Raw genomic sequence first — 13,627 nt, 5'->3', positions numbered from 1 at the left:
CCCACCAGGCGCTGGAGCTGCCCGTCCCTCCTGCCCGCCTGCTGCCCTGTGAGACAAGCGTCCCCATCAAGGACCAAGGCCCAGACCATGTCCCGCCTGGTGGAATGTGTCCCCAACTTCTCGGAGGGAAACAACCAAGAGGTGAGGTGCTGGGGGGTGTGGGAGGGAGACCAGGGGCAGCGCAAGGGGCTCAGGGCACGGCCCAGGGCCTGCTGGGTGTGAGGCTTGGGGACTACCTTTTCTCAGAAGACACCACCTCCTGTCAGCCCTCAGGGACATGCCCCGTGAGCATGGGGGACTTAGAAGTGACTGACCCAGGGGTGAGGAAGTGGGCAGCAGGGGGGCAGGCAGGGGTCCTGGCTCTAGGTTTGGGCAAATCACTTGACTTTTGTTAAAATGGCCCCCCGTAACCCCAACTCACAGGGCTGTTTGAGGGTCCCCACCACGGTCCCTGTCCCCCACCCCACACCTTACCAGGTGAGCACTGTTGTTATGCTCACGTCATCTAAGGAAACTGAGGCACAAAGAGTTGGGACAGCCACAGAGCACTTTGTGATCTGAGGCCACTTCCAACCATGGGCCTTTCTGTCACCTCAGAAGTTTCCGGGCCCTTCATGCCTCTCCCCCAATACAGACGCTCCCACTGGAGGCTGCTTAGGGACTGGAGCCCTGACCCTCTGTGACCTTGCCCTGTAGGCCACCTTCTTGGATCCCCTGCAGTCCCTCCGCTCGGGCTCTGCTCCCTGTGTCCGTTTCTCCTGGAGGGTGCCGCCGTCGCCCCCTCCTTGGTGACTGCCGCAGGCAGCGTGTCTCCCCAAGCTCCCGCTCTTTGAGGAATTCCCAAACGCTCAGCGCCAGCTCCTGGGCACCCCTGTGGGTGGGTGGAGGACAGGAGAGGTGCGGCCACCTCCGAAGCTCCTGGTCTGGGCTCTCGTCCCCAGGTGATCGACGCCATCTCCCAAGCCGTGGTGCAGACCCCGGGCTGTGTGCTGCTGGACGTGGACGCCGGCCCCTCCACCAACCGCACCGTCTACACCTTCGTGGGGCGGCCGGAGGACGTGGTGGAGGGGGCCCTCAATGCCGCCCGGGCAGCCTTCCGGCTCATAGACATGCGCAGGCACAAAGGTAGGGGCCGTCCTCGCCCCCAGGGCGCGGCGTGGGGGGCAGGGCTTCTTGGGCCCCGGTGCCTCTGAAGGGTGAACCCGCCGTGCAGGACGCAGGTGCGTGGAGAGTCCTATCCACGTTGTAGCGTGGGGCTGGCAGTGAGGCAGTGAGGCTCACGCACCCTGAGCAGGCCCTGGGGTGGGGGCCAAGGTGACACGGCCTTGCTGGAAATGAACCTGTCAACAGCCCACAAAGCCAGACACAGTCGGGCTCAAAGGTCTCTGGCCGCTCACAGTCCACAGGTGGCTCCCGGCTGGCGAAGAGATGGGCCTGTCTCAAAGCAAGGAGCCTCCTGGGGGAGGGGAGACTTGCTGGGGATGGGTGGGGTTCATCATCCTGGGGGTCTGCTGGCCTCTGAGAAGGACGCCCTGGAATGCAGCCTGGCCTGGCAGCTGCCAGGGGAGGGAAGGCCGGGTGGCCAGCACCGGGTGAAGGCGGCCATGCAGCAGGCCAGGACTCACAGGGAGCCTCGCAGCCCTGGGGAGAGAGGGAGGGGTTTACACTGCTCCCCTGAAAGTCCAGGCCAAGGCCTTCCAAAGTGAGAGGCGTCGGCCTTTACTGAGACCAGGAGGAACAGCTGTTCGGGCAGCGTGGTGCAGGCAGAGCCCACGGCGTCCCGAGGAGGAGACAAAGGCCAGGGGTGTAGACGAGAAGGGCAGGGGGACAGTTCCATCCGTAGGAGGAAGGCCGCTCCAAGTGCAGGTGACAGCACCGTGACGCTGGGTCTAAGAGTGTCTTTAATGTCCAGTCCCGGAGCCATCATGGCGGCTCTCCTGTTCCCCTTGCAAACAGCTCTTGGGGACACAGGCTGCCCGAGGCCCAGGGCAGAGGTGGTTTTGCTCTGTTTTAACTTTTCAAGGTTTGAGGAGCGAGACGGGCCAGGCGGCTCCTCTGGGACGGCAGCCCCGCTCCGTTTTCCGGTGGCTCTGTTGACACTGTTTTCAGCAGAGAGGTGCCGGAACGCTGGGGCCTGCTTCTTCCAGGGTTGGTGTAAACAGCTGGGTGTGCGGATGGCGGGCAGATGGGGCCGGAGACGGCGGGGTCTCCGGGAGACCCCTGAGCCCCTGCCCTCACCTACAGCTGGGCCTCCCTTCTTCAGCCCCCATCTCTCTGCAGGGGAGCACCCGCGCATGGGCGCCCTGGACGTGTGCCCCTTCATCCCGGTGAGGGGCGTCAGCATGCACGAGTGCGTGCTCTGTGCCCAGGCCTTTGGCCAGCGGCTGGCAGAGGAGCTGGGCGTGCCAGGTGAGTGCCTCCAGGAGGGGCCCCAGCCTGCCCCTCCTCACTCAGTTTCAGTCTCCATCAGATTCTTAAAACGTCACCAGCCTCACGCCAATGAGCGAATGACAGGCAGGAGCCTGTCCCTGTCCCCTATCACATGACCTACCCAGTGGAAGCCCAGCCTCAGGGCGGCCCTGGGCTCTTGCAGCCGCTGTGTAAAGTGACTTAGCCTGGTGAGGGGGAGTCCTGACAGCCCACATGGCTCCTAGGGATCATTTCACATGGGGAATTAACTGCTTGAAGAAAATGCCCTAGAACAAAGGCCAGCAGGTTCAGGGGCCCCAGGGCTCGTGAGCACAGACTGGGGGTAGCAGGGGTGCACACGCACGCGCGCGCACACACACACACACACACGGTTGCACACGCACGTGCGCACACACACGCGCGCGCGCACACACACACGCATGCATGCACACTCATGCACATGCACAAGCACGCACGCACATGCACACATGTGCGTGCGTGCACACACATGCGTGCACGCACACATCTGTGCTTGAGCAGGTGCTGGGGCTGCTGGTGAGTTCTGCTTTCTTTTCTCTGTGTTCCTTCATTTGTGGTCATTGTACAATGAAGATACATTTTATTATTTATTTATTTATTTATTTATTTTTAAAGATTTTATTGGGGAATTGGGGGATGGGAACAGTGCTGGGGAATTGGGGGAAGGGGAACAGACAAGTTGCTGTTGTTTCGTTCTTCAGTCTAGTTGTGGAGGACGTTGCTTCACTGGCACAAGTAGGCACCATCATTGCGTTCTTCCCTGGCAAGGCAGATCAGTCGCCGGCTTCTGGACGGCTGCTCACTGCGGCTGCTGGCCGCTCACGCTGGCTGCTGGCTATACACGGTAGCCCATGGCAACCCACTGCACCAGGGGCTGCAGCCTACGCCCTCACTAGCGACTCACAGCAGCCCAGCTCCAGGTTGAGCTGTTGTTCAGCATCTTAGCTGTAGAGGGCAGTGTCACTGGCCCTCATATGTGGGATCCGAACCGGGGCCCTCTGGCATCCCAAGCCAGCTCTTAACCAACACGCCACTCGGCCTGCCTGAAGATACATTTTAGAAAGAATGTCCTTCCAGTAGCATGCCCTCATGTTGGCTCCTGACTCTAGTGGTTGGGGTGATGGCTTTTTGGGGGGCCTCTGTGAAGAAGGAGCAGCAGAGGTGGGGTCTGGCCTGCCCCTGGTTGGGCAGAGGAGGGGTCCTGGCCTAGCCTGAGGGTCCATCAGTGACCACCCACACCCATCCAAGAGGCACAGAGAAAGAAAGGGCACTCCCAGAGAGAGCTGAGGGAGGTGCCCTGCTCGGCTCTCCTCTGGGAATGGGGGTTCTGGCCGTCGCCGCCAGGGCCTGACCAGCCGGGCTCCCTTTGCAGTGTATCTCTATGGCGAGGCGGCGCAAACGGCCAGCCGCCGGACCCTGCCAGCCATCCGGGCCGGGGAGTACGAGGCCCTGCCTGAGAAGGTGCCGTGTCCCCTCTCCAAGGGTGGGTCTGGGGGGGCCCTGCAGGGGTGAGTGTCCCCCTCCTTCCCCCAACACAGCGGGCACCCCCCCCCATGCAGCACACAGCCCTAAGGTGAGTCTCCCCACAGCTCAAGCAGGCCGAGTGGACGCCCGACTTTGGCCCCAGCTCCTTCATCGCCAGCTGGGGGGCCACGGCCACGGGGGCCCGCAAGTTCCTCATCGCTTTTAACATCAACCTGCTCAGCACCAAGGAGCAGGCTCACCGAATAGCCCTCAACCTGCGGGAGCAGGGCCGCGGGGCTGACCAGGTGAGAGGCAGAGGGCTCGCCCGCCATCCTGTGGGCTGGGCTCGTCCCCATGGAACCCAGGTGCTGAGGGAAGGGGTCAGAGGCTGGACTTCAGTGTCCATGCATGTGGGACTGGGCCGGCGGGGTTCCTGCGTTTGAAGTGGGGGAGCACTTGCTTTAAAGGACATTTTTTATGGACGCAGGCAGGACTATCTATACCTGTTGTGGGACTATTACAGCATTTCCATGCTGATAGGAAGACAGGTGCTTCCTGAGCCCCAGGTGCCCCCAGATTCCCCCAAGTGCTCCGAGGTACTCTCAGGCGTGCCCAGGTCCTCTGACCCACCCAGCCTGCCACAGCAGCTGTCATCTAGTTTGAGCGTCACTCCTGTACGAAGTCCAAGTTGGACACAGGTAGACATAGGGGCACCTGGTGAAGGGGGTGGCAATGCCCTGCTCACCCCTCAGTCCCCCACCCCAGAGACCCCAGCTCCCCAGCCCACAGATGCCATTGTGTAAGCACAACACAAAAGCATGGAGAACCCCAAATCTTTGTGCTCTGGCTGAAGTCAGAGGTCAGAGGCCAGAGGTCTCTCCTCAGGTGGGCTGAGTAGCCCCAGGGAGAGGGGCTGAGAGCCGGCCCCTGGGCTTAGGGGCGGGATGGGAGGAAGGGCCCAAACACAGGCGTTCGGAGCTGGGTGGGGGTGGCCCTGGGCTGGCCCCCAGGACACAGTGCGGGTGGAGTGCTGGTCGGGAGGCAGGTGTCGCCTGAGCCTGGTGCCCATAGGGGTGGCATCCTGGGACCTGGTCCTTTGGGGCCTAAGTGTTTCTGTGGAGGCCCCTTCCTGCTGGCTCAGGTGAGAGAGAAAGGTGGAGGGACACACACCGGCCATGGGGCAGCCCCAAGCCATCTGCAGGACACGGTGGCCAAAGCACCTGCCTCGTCCCGGCCTCTGGGTAGGAAGGGGGCCCCAGGGCAGCTGGGGGGCACAGGCGTAAGGAGAGGCCGGGCAGGGCCTGGGCTGGGAAAGGCTTTTTCTCTGCAGCCAGGACGTCTGAAGAAGGTTCAGGGCATTGGCTGGTACCTGGACGAGAAGAACCTGGCTCAGGTGTCTACCAACCTCCTGGACTTCGAGGTCACAGCCCTGCACACGGTCTATGAGGAGACCTGCAGAGAGGCCAAGGCGAGTGGGCGGCGCCCTCCTGGGTGGGGAGACCCTCCAGGTGAGAAGGGCGGTGTGTCCCCTTCTGGGCGAGGATCCCCAGGTGAGTGGGGGCCCTTTCCTCCTTCCCCAGCGCTCTTGAGCCCGGCCCTGGGCTGATGTGGACCCACATGTGCAGGAGCTGAGCCTCCCGGTGGTGGGCTCGCAGCTGGTGGGCCTGGTGCCCCTGCAGGCCCTGCTGGACGCCGCGGCCTTCTACTGCGAGCGGGAGAACCTCTTCGTCCTGGAGGAGGAGCAGCGGATCCGGCTGGTGGGTGAGCCCCGGGCGAAGGTCCAGCAGAGGGTGGGAGTGGAAGTGAGGGGGCCCCACACTCCTGGGGGCACCTGCAGCGTGTCCCTGGCTCCCGGTGTCCGTCCTGGAGCTTCCCGGCCTCCTCGCCCTTTGGGGTGCGGGTGAGGGACCCCCCAGGTAGGCAGGGCAGGGTCTGAGCCTTGGGTCCATCGGCTTTAGAGTGTGGTTCCGTCAGTCCCATGGGACACCCCGGCCCTGAGTCCTGCCCGCCGAGGGCCTGCTCTGGGGGCAGCACGTGCTGTCACGCTGGCTTCAGAGCCATTTTGTTTTTGAGTGTTTCTTACATTGAGCACATGACTGGATTTCTCTGAAAGTTTTTGTCCGGTGTTGATTTGCTGGGTTAGCAGGTATGTCTGGACTTAGTTTTGTCTTATTTTCTTGTATGGGGGTGTGTGGGTGTGGTTTTTTCTGGTTACTGTATATGGGAAAGTAAGTATTTTTTAGATATTCTGGTGATTACTGCTATAACTTAATATACTTCCTTCTTTTTATAGATTTTTTCAATTTTAAAATTCTATCCAAATTTTCAAATTTATCAATTTTTATCAGTACACTGACTGCCTTCTATGAAAATGAAAAAACAAGTACATGTACACAGTATCTACTCCCACCTTTTCTTCTTTCTCTATTTCCTGACATTTTTTCTTTCTTTCTTTTTTTTAGAGTTATGGTATTTTTTAGGGGGATTCTTTTTGGTGGTTAATTTTTTCGTGGCAAGAAATACACAGAATGTAACTTTTGCCATCTTATCTATCGTTTTTTTTTTTTTAAAGATTTTCTTTTTAATTGTGGGAATTGGGGGATGGGAACAGTGCTGGGGAATTGGGGAAAGGGGAACAGACAAGTTGCTATCTTTTTGTTCTTCAGTCTAGTTGTGGAGGATGTTGCTTCACTTGCCCAAGTTGGCACCATCATTGCGCTCTTCCCGGGCGAGGCAGATCAGTCGCTGGCCTCTGGAGGCTGCTCACGCTGGCTGCTGGCCGCACATGGTAGCCCATGGCAACCCACTGCAGCAGGGGATGCAGCCTACACCATCACCGGTGACTCAGCCCAGCTCCAGGTCGAGCTGTTGTTCAGCATCTTAGCTGTAGAGGGCAGTGTCACTGGTCCTCATATGTGGGATCCGAACCAGGGTCCTCTGGCATCCCAAGCCAGCTCTTAACCAATGCGCCACTCAGCCGGCCCACCATCTTATCCATTTTTAACTGTACAGTTCAGTGATATTAAATATATTAGTCATGTGGTGCAAGCAGCACCACCATCCACAGTGGATTTTTCTATTTCCGCACAAAATGTGGCTGGGATTTTTATAGTGATCACATGGAGTCTGCGACCACTTTGGGTAGTAGTGTCATCTTAACATGAAGTCTTCCGTCCAGGAGCACGGGACGGGTTTCCATTTACTTACAAAACTCCTTCAGCTGTGTTTTGTAGTTTTCAGTATGTAGTTTTCACCTGCTAGTTAATTAATCTCTAAGTATTTTATTCTTTTTGAACCTATTGTAAATGAAATCGCTTTTATAAATTCCTTTTCAGATTGCTCATTGTTCGAGTATAGAAACGCAGTTGACTATATTGTGTGTTCACTTTGTACCCAGCAACTTTGCAGAATTCGTTTATTAGTTCGAAGTATTTTATGTTTTAAGTTTAAATAACATACTTAATCCTTTAGCACTTTATTAAGACTAGACAATGTCTGTTGACTCGGTGAAGAAAGATAAGGAAATTAATGCTCTCGTGTGAGCGGTCATCTCGGCTCCAAAGTGTGGTGTTGTTATTTTCACATTGTCAGATGTATAACATTGACCTTCTGTACGCATACCCACATGTGTCAAGCCTATGAAATATCTACCGGTGATTAATCTCAGCTCTGTACATAACTGAGGTCCATGTGCACCTCTGTCTTTTCCCGCTGGCCTCCTTTCTTGTCTGTTCATTGGCTGGGTCTCACATTAAGCAGAGTTGTGATGAGAGGCTCGTGGCAGGTCACTCCGTGGATTCTAGCATGTCAGGGAATGTCCTTTTGTGACCTTAGTCTGACAAGACAGTTGGACCACCAACATTCCAAGTCACTTGTTTTTCCCAGAGAATGTTGCAAACGTATCCTTACCATCTTCTGGAATTAAATGACACTGGGGGTCGGGGGGGATGTCTAAGACCACCAGGCCATCTCCCCCCCACCCAGGTGACCTGTGCTTTCGCCCTGACACCTGAAGAATTCCTTACTTGTCCTTGAAATTTAATACCTCCATGTACACGTTGCTGCTAATTATTTTACGTTATCTTGTCCATTGGAAAGTGTTCTTGTGGTTTACAGATTCCACTCCTACTTCGTTTCAGGAATTTTCTCTTCTGTTATATTTTTGACCCAGTTAATTGGTTCTTTGACTTCAGGGACACCAATTCCATTGTCGAAGCATTTCAGACTTCTATATGGTCTGTCTCTTCTCTCCTTTCTTTCCATTTATTTCCCTGTGTTTTCATGTGGTTTCCTCCACCTTCACTTCCAAATCGCTGACACAGTCTATGGCTAGTTTATACTCTTTCTAGCTTTTATAAAAGTTTGTGTAACTTTTTTTTTAAAGAATCGAATAGTACTGAAGGGCTTTTATTTTCTTATTTTAAAAAAGATTTTTATTAAAAATCTAGTTAGCATACCATATTAGTTTCAAGTGTACACAATAGTTATTCAACATTTAGGTACTTAAAAAAGTTGTCACCATTATAAGTCCAGCAACCATCAGACCCCGTCCCACGCTGTCACAATATTACTGACTACATTCCCCACGCTGTACGTCACATCCCCATGACTTGTTCGTTTTATACCTGGAAACTGGAGCCTCTTATTCCACTTTACCTTCCCCCCCTTTTTAATTTTTCAATTACAGTTGACATTCAATATTATTTTAGATTAATTTCAGGTGTACAGCATAGTGGTTAGACATTTCTATAATTTAAGAAGTGATCCCCCTGACTAATCTAGTACCCACCTGGCACCATACATAGTTATTACCATATCCTTGACTATATTCCCTATGCTGTACTTTACATCTCCATGACCAATCTGTGTTTCTTTGTTTTTTTTTTTTAAGATTTTATTGGGGAATTGGGGGAGGGGAACAGCGCTGGGTAATCGGGGAAAGGGGAACAGACAAGTTGCTGTCCTTTTGTTCTTTGGTCCAGTTGTGGAGGATGTTGCTTCACTGACCCATGTTGGTATTATCATTGCGCTCTTCCCAGCTGAGGCAGTCACTCTCCGGCCATAGGACGGCTGCTCCCAGCAGCTCACGGCAGCTCACAAAAGCTCACACCAGCTGCCGGCCGCTCCTGGCGGCTCACGGCAGCTCATGGCAGCTTAAGCGCACACCAGCTGCCGACCAGCCCCACTGCAGCCTACACCATCGCTGGTGACTCACAGCAGCCCAGCTCCAGGTTGAGCTGTTGTTCACCATCTTAGCTGTAGAGGGCGCAGTGTCACTGGTCCTCATGTGGGATCTGAATTGGGGCCCTGCTGCTCAGAGCTGGTGTCCCAAGCCAACTCCTAACCAATGTGCCACTCGGCCGGCCCAAATCTGTGCTTCTTAATTCCTTCACCTTTTCACCCTGCCCCTCAACCCCTCTTTCATCTATCACCCCAACAAATCTAGTACCCATAACCCCATACATAGTTAATACAATGTTATTGGCTGTATTCCTTATGCTATACCCGACATCCCCATGACTACTGTGTAACAACCAATTTGTACTTCTTAAATCCTTCCCCTTTTTCACTCACCTCCCACCTCCTCCTGTCTGGCAACCATCAAAATGTTCTCTATATCAATGAGTCTGTTTCTGTTGTTTATTTGTTTTGTTCTTAGATTCCATCCATAAGCAAAATCACATTGTCTGACATACTCCACTCAGCACAATACCCATATCCCTCCATGTCACTGCAGATGGCAAGAACCCATTCCCTTCCCTGGCCGAGCAGTACTCCACTGTATATATGCACCACCTACTCTTTATCCATTTATCCATCGACAGACACCAGGCTGCCTTCACATCTTGGCCACTGTAAACAATGCTGCAATGAACATATGGATGCACACGTCCCCTACAAGTAGCATTTGGGTTTCTTCAGATAATTACCCAGAAGTGGAAATTCTGGGTCCTTTTTTGTTTCTCATTATAGCCTTTCTTTTAACTATCCTGGCGGCAACCCCCAGTGTGGCTTGGGGTTAATTTTCACTGCCAGAAGCAGTAACCCCTATTTTTTATAATTATTTATTATATTATAATTTATGATTTTGTGTTTCAAACTTTATCATACCTGGGATGCCTACTAGACTCTTGTTTGGACCGATTTAGGTAAGTAATTCTTAAGAATTACAGGCCTACAATATAAAACAACAAATTTCTATGCAAAACAATATATGCTTTGGGTACAAAATTACTGATATAATCAGACCGCCAGGGAGGTTAAAGTCTATTTTGTCTGGTATAAGCATTGCTGCCACAGCTTGCTTGTTTGTTTGTTTCCATTTTCATGAAATAACATTTTCATTTCTTTACTTTTAGTCTGTGTGTGTCTTTCAATCTGAAGTGAGTCTCTTGTAGGCAGTATATGTAAGGGCTTTGTTTTCTTATCCATTCAACCCCCTGATGTCTTTTTTTTTAAGGTTTTATTGGGGAATTGGGGGAGGGCAACAGCGCTGGGGAATCGGGGAAAGGGGAATAGACAAGTTGCTGTCCTTTTGTTCTTCAGTCTAGTTGTGGAGGACGTCGCTTCACTGGCCCATGTTGGTATATCATTGCGCTCTTCCTGGGTGAGGCAGATCGGTCACTGGCCTCTGGACAGCTGCTCATGGCAGCTCTTGGCAGCTCACACCAGCTGCCGGCCACTCACACTGGCTGCTGGCCACACGTGGTAGCCCATGGCAACCCACTGCAGCAGGGGCTGCAGCCTATGCCATCGCTGGCGCCTCACGGCAGCCCAGCTCCAGGTCGAGCTGTTGTTCACCATCTTAGCGGTAGAGGGCGCAGCGTCACTGGCCCATGTGGGATCCGAACCGGGGCCCTGCTGCTCAGAGCTGGCGTCCCAAGCCAGCTCTTAACCAACATACCACGCTGCCAGCCCTAGTGGGTGTTTCTTATATTTCACCCTTGGAGATGTCACTGTTCAGGGGCTCCAATTTGCCCCCACTCTTTGAAGGCGTGAACCCCCAGTCAGGAGAGTCAGCCAGAGGTTTTCAGATGTCCCAGGGGTCCCAGCTCCAGGGTGAGCAGGCCCTTCTGCTCACCTTCCTGCCCGTCCCGATCTCGAATGATTTCCGTTTTCTCTGCCCGTCCCACTGGGTGTCTGCCTCCACTTGGGAAGTTCTGTTCCTCTGGAGGTTTTCTGCACCAGCAGGGCCCTGCCCAGCTGCTCGCTGATGCCACAGGTGACTCTCCAGGGGTCTCTCCAGCCATTCCCGTGTTCTTGGGGACCCTGGGACCCTGGGACCCTGAGATCCCGCTGGCTCGTTCATCTCCAGCAGTACTTGTCACCACCTATTTTTGTGGAGCTGTCACCCTGAGTGAGCTGGGACTGTGTTGCTGGCACCATAGTGTGTTCAAATGTTTTTGGTAAAAAGAATTCTAATCTTAAGTGGGGACGGTTCCAATTTTATTTTGAATTTAGGTAAAATCCGCTTTTCCTTGAGTAACGACTCTTATGTTCAGGCAGCTCCTGCAGTGGAAGACCAGTCAGTCGTTGGCATCTGAGCTTGTCAATGAAACTTTGTCCCAAGAGATGGTGTCGCGGGCCCCTTCCAGCGATGGGCTCCTGCACGCGGTGTCATGGGAAGGCCCGTGTGGTTCAGACCGAGGGCCGAGTGGGCAGCTCCTCTCCCTGGGCCTCAGTTTCCCTATGGGGTGACATGGTGGGTGCCGGTGTTAGGAAGTCGTCAGGGTGCCTGCTCTGGGCTGGGTGTCCTCCCAGGTAAGCCCAGCTTGGACGGGGAGCCAGCGGTCTGCACGGCCCGAGGTGGGCGAGAGTGTGGCCAGCTGCGCCCCTGCCTCACTGCTCACGCCAAGGCCGGGGCAGGGCAAGGATGCGCCGGGAGCTGAAGCGGGACTGACCCTTCGGAGGCCTCCCTCACACATGGGAGACGGGCTGAGGTCATCGCTGGTCACCAGCCTGCTTCCTTTTCCAGGTGGTGAACCGGCTGGGTCTGGACTCCCTGTCCCCCTTCAACCCTAAGGAGCGGATCATTGAGTGAGCAGCACCCCGGGCCCTGCCCTCCCCTCCGCCTCAGTCCTTCCAGAGCCTTTTGCTTGGCCAGGGTGCCTGTGCCAGGTGTGGGCTGGTTGGGGGGTGCTGCGAGGCCCCAACAAGGTCCTACTCTGTCCTCATGGGGGCTCCAGGGTGGTCACAGCCCCTCCCAGCCTGGGGCCGCTCTGTATACTGGGACCCCATCCCCTATCCTGTGTTGGTGATGGGGGTGAGGGGGTGGACTGGGGTTCGGTACCACGGTCTGAGCCAAACTTTCCTTCACAGTCTGTGCAGGAAGGACCCCATCTCCTGTCCCCAAGTAACTCAGGATCCCATCTGTCCTCCATCCCCGCACAACCCAGCACCCTGTCCCCTGTCCCCCGTGGACCCTGCAGGTACCTGGTCGATGAAGGTGGACCTGAGCAGAACCTGGTTGACAAGCCCCTGCGTGCCTTTGTCCGTGAAGTGGGTGCCCGCTCGGCAGCCCCAGGTGGTGGCTCGGTGGCAGCAGCCAGTGCGGCCATGGTAAGTGAGGGCTGGGGACAGTGACAGGGATAGCAGTAGGATAGGACAGGAGTGGGGCAGGGACAGTGGCAGGACAGGGGCAGTGGGGGCATGGACGGAACAGGTGGCAGCAGGGTCCCAGTTCTCAGCGTGCCATCTCTGGGGTGACCGTCCCCAGGGTGCCTCGCTGGCCTGTATGGCTGGCCTGATGAGCTACGGCAAGCGACAGTTCGAGCACCTGGATGCAGCCATGCGACGCCTGATCCCGCCCTTCCATGCAGCCGCAGCCCAGCTGACGGCACTGGTGGACGGGGATGCCCAGGCCTTTGCAGCCTGCCTGGTGAGTGCCCCGAGGGCCACACCAATGGGCATGGTCAGTGGACAGTGGGATCTGGAGGAGAGAGAGCTCAGCCAGGGCCCCAGAGAACTGGGGCGGCCACCTTGGAGGAGGGGCTGCTGCAAACACAGGTGTGAGGCCAGGCGCTGGGGGCGGAGACAGTGGCCTGGTTGCTCAAGGCTGAGTTCCGTGGGTCTGAGGGTTCCGCGAAGGCTGACCACGGCCACATTTCCACAGTGTCAGAGGTGGGTGGGTGGCAGACAAGGTCCCCTCCCTGTGGGGCAGCCCAGGCCCATGTCCCCTTTCACCAGCTGTCCCCTGAGTCCTGCAGACACCAGAAGAAAGCGAGGTCCCCAAAGAAAAGCTCACATCCCAGGAAAGGCAGCCACAGAAACTCTCAAAGAAGAAAATCTGGTGATTGATGGTCTCAGAGAGACTGGAGGACAGTTTCACCTTGATAGTGAGGGGAGGCCGTGGACATCACCCCAGCACAGCTGTGGATTATTAGACCCAGGAGGGAGTGGGTGTGGCCGAGAACCCAGGGCAAGGGGCTCGTGCTCAAGGTCAGGAAGCCCCACTGCGCGGCCAAGGGCTTCCAGACAGAAGGCCTGGGACGAGTGGCTCAGAATGGGACCGGCGAGGACGTGCCCCGGGAGGGCACGGGGTGCAGGCACCGGACATCCCAGAGGCTGCCGGACAGAAGCACCTCGCGGGCAAGACTGGGTGTGAGGGGACGAGGGGATGCTGCACCACCCCGAAGTCGGGAGACTGGTCTCCTCAGGGCAGCAGGGTGACCCCGGATGACATGGGGGAATGCTGTGTGGGCTGTGCGCCCGCAAA

General features: G+C 55.7%; 1 protein-coding gene across 1 annotated transcript in view; it reads left to right on the top strand.

Moving 5' to 3' along the window:
- The window catches only part of FTCD (formimidoyltransferase cyclodeaminase), a 17,076-nt gene continuing 3,449 nt past the window's right edge, over positions 1-13,627 (top strand). The window contains exons 1-10 of the mRNA XM_019628025.1: positions 1-141; positions 942-1,125; positions 2,281-2,409; positions 3,821-3,909; positions 4,038-4,217; positions 5,243-5,380; positions 5,538-5,669; positions 11,888-11,949; positions 12,342-12,471; positions 12,629-12,790. Of these exons, the coding sequence (XP_019483570.1) occupies positions 88-141; positions 942-1,125; positions 2,281-2,409; positions 3,821-3,909; positions 4,038-4,217; positions 5,243-5,380; positions 5,538-5,669; positions 11,888-11,949; positions 12,342-12,471; positions 12,629-12,790 (1,260 nt within the window). The 5' untranslated portion in view covers positions 1-87. The remainder of the gene's footprint in view (positions 142-941; positions 1,126-2,280; positions 2,410-3,820; positions 3,910-4,037; positions 4,218-5,242; positions 5,381-5,537; positions 5,670-11,887; positions 11,950-12,341; positions 12,472-12,628; positions 12,791-13,627) is intronic.

This window comes from Hipposideros armiger, unplaced genomic scaffold (genome assembly GCF_001890085.2).
Source record: "Hipposideros armiger isolate ML-2016 unplaced genomic scaffold, ASM189008v1 scaffold_745, whole genome shotgun sequence".
Classification (NCBI taxonomy): Eukaryota; Metazoa; Chordata; class Mammalia; order Chiroptera; family Hipposideridae; genus Hipposideros; species Hipposideros armiger.
The sequence above is the reverse complement of the archived record's forward strand: the minus strand, read 5'-3'. Positions and strand labels throughout refer to the sequence as shown.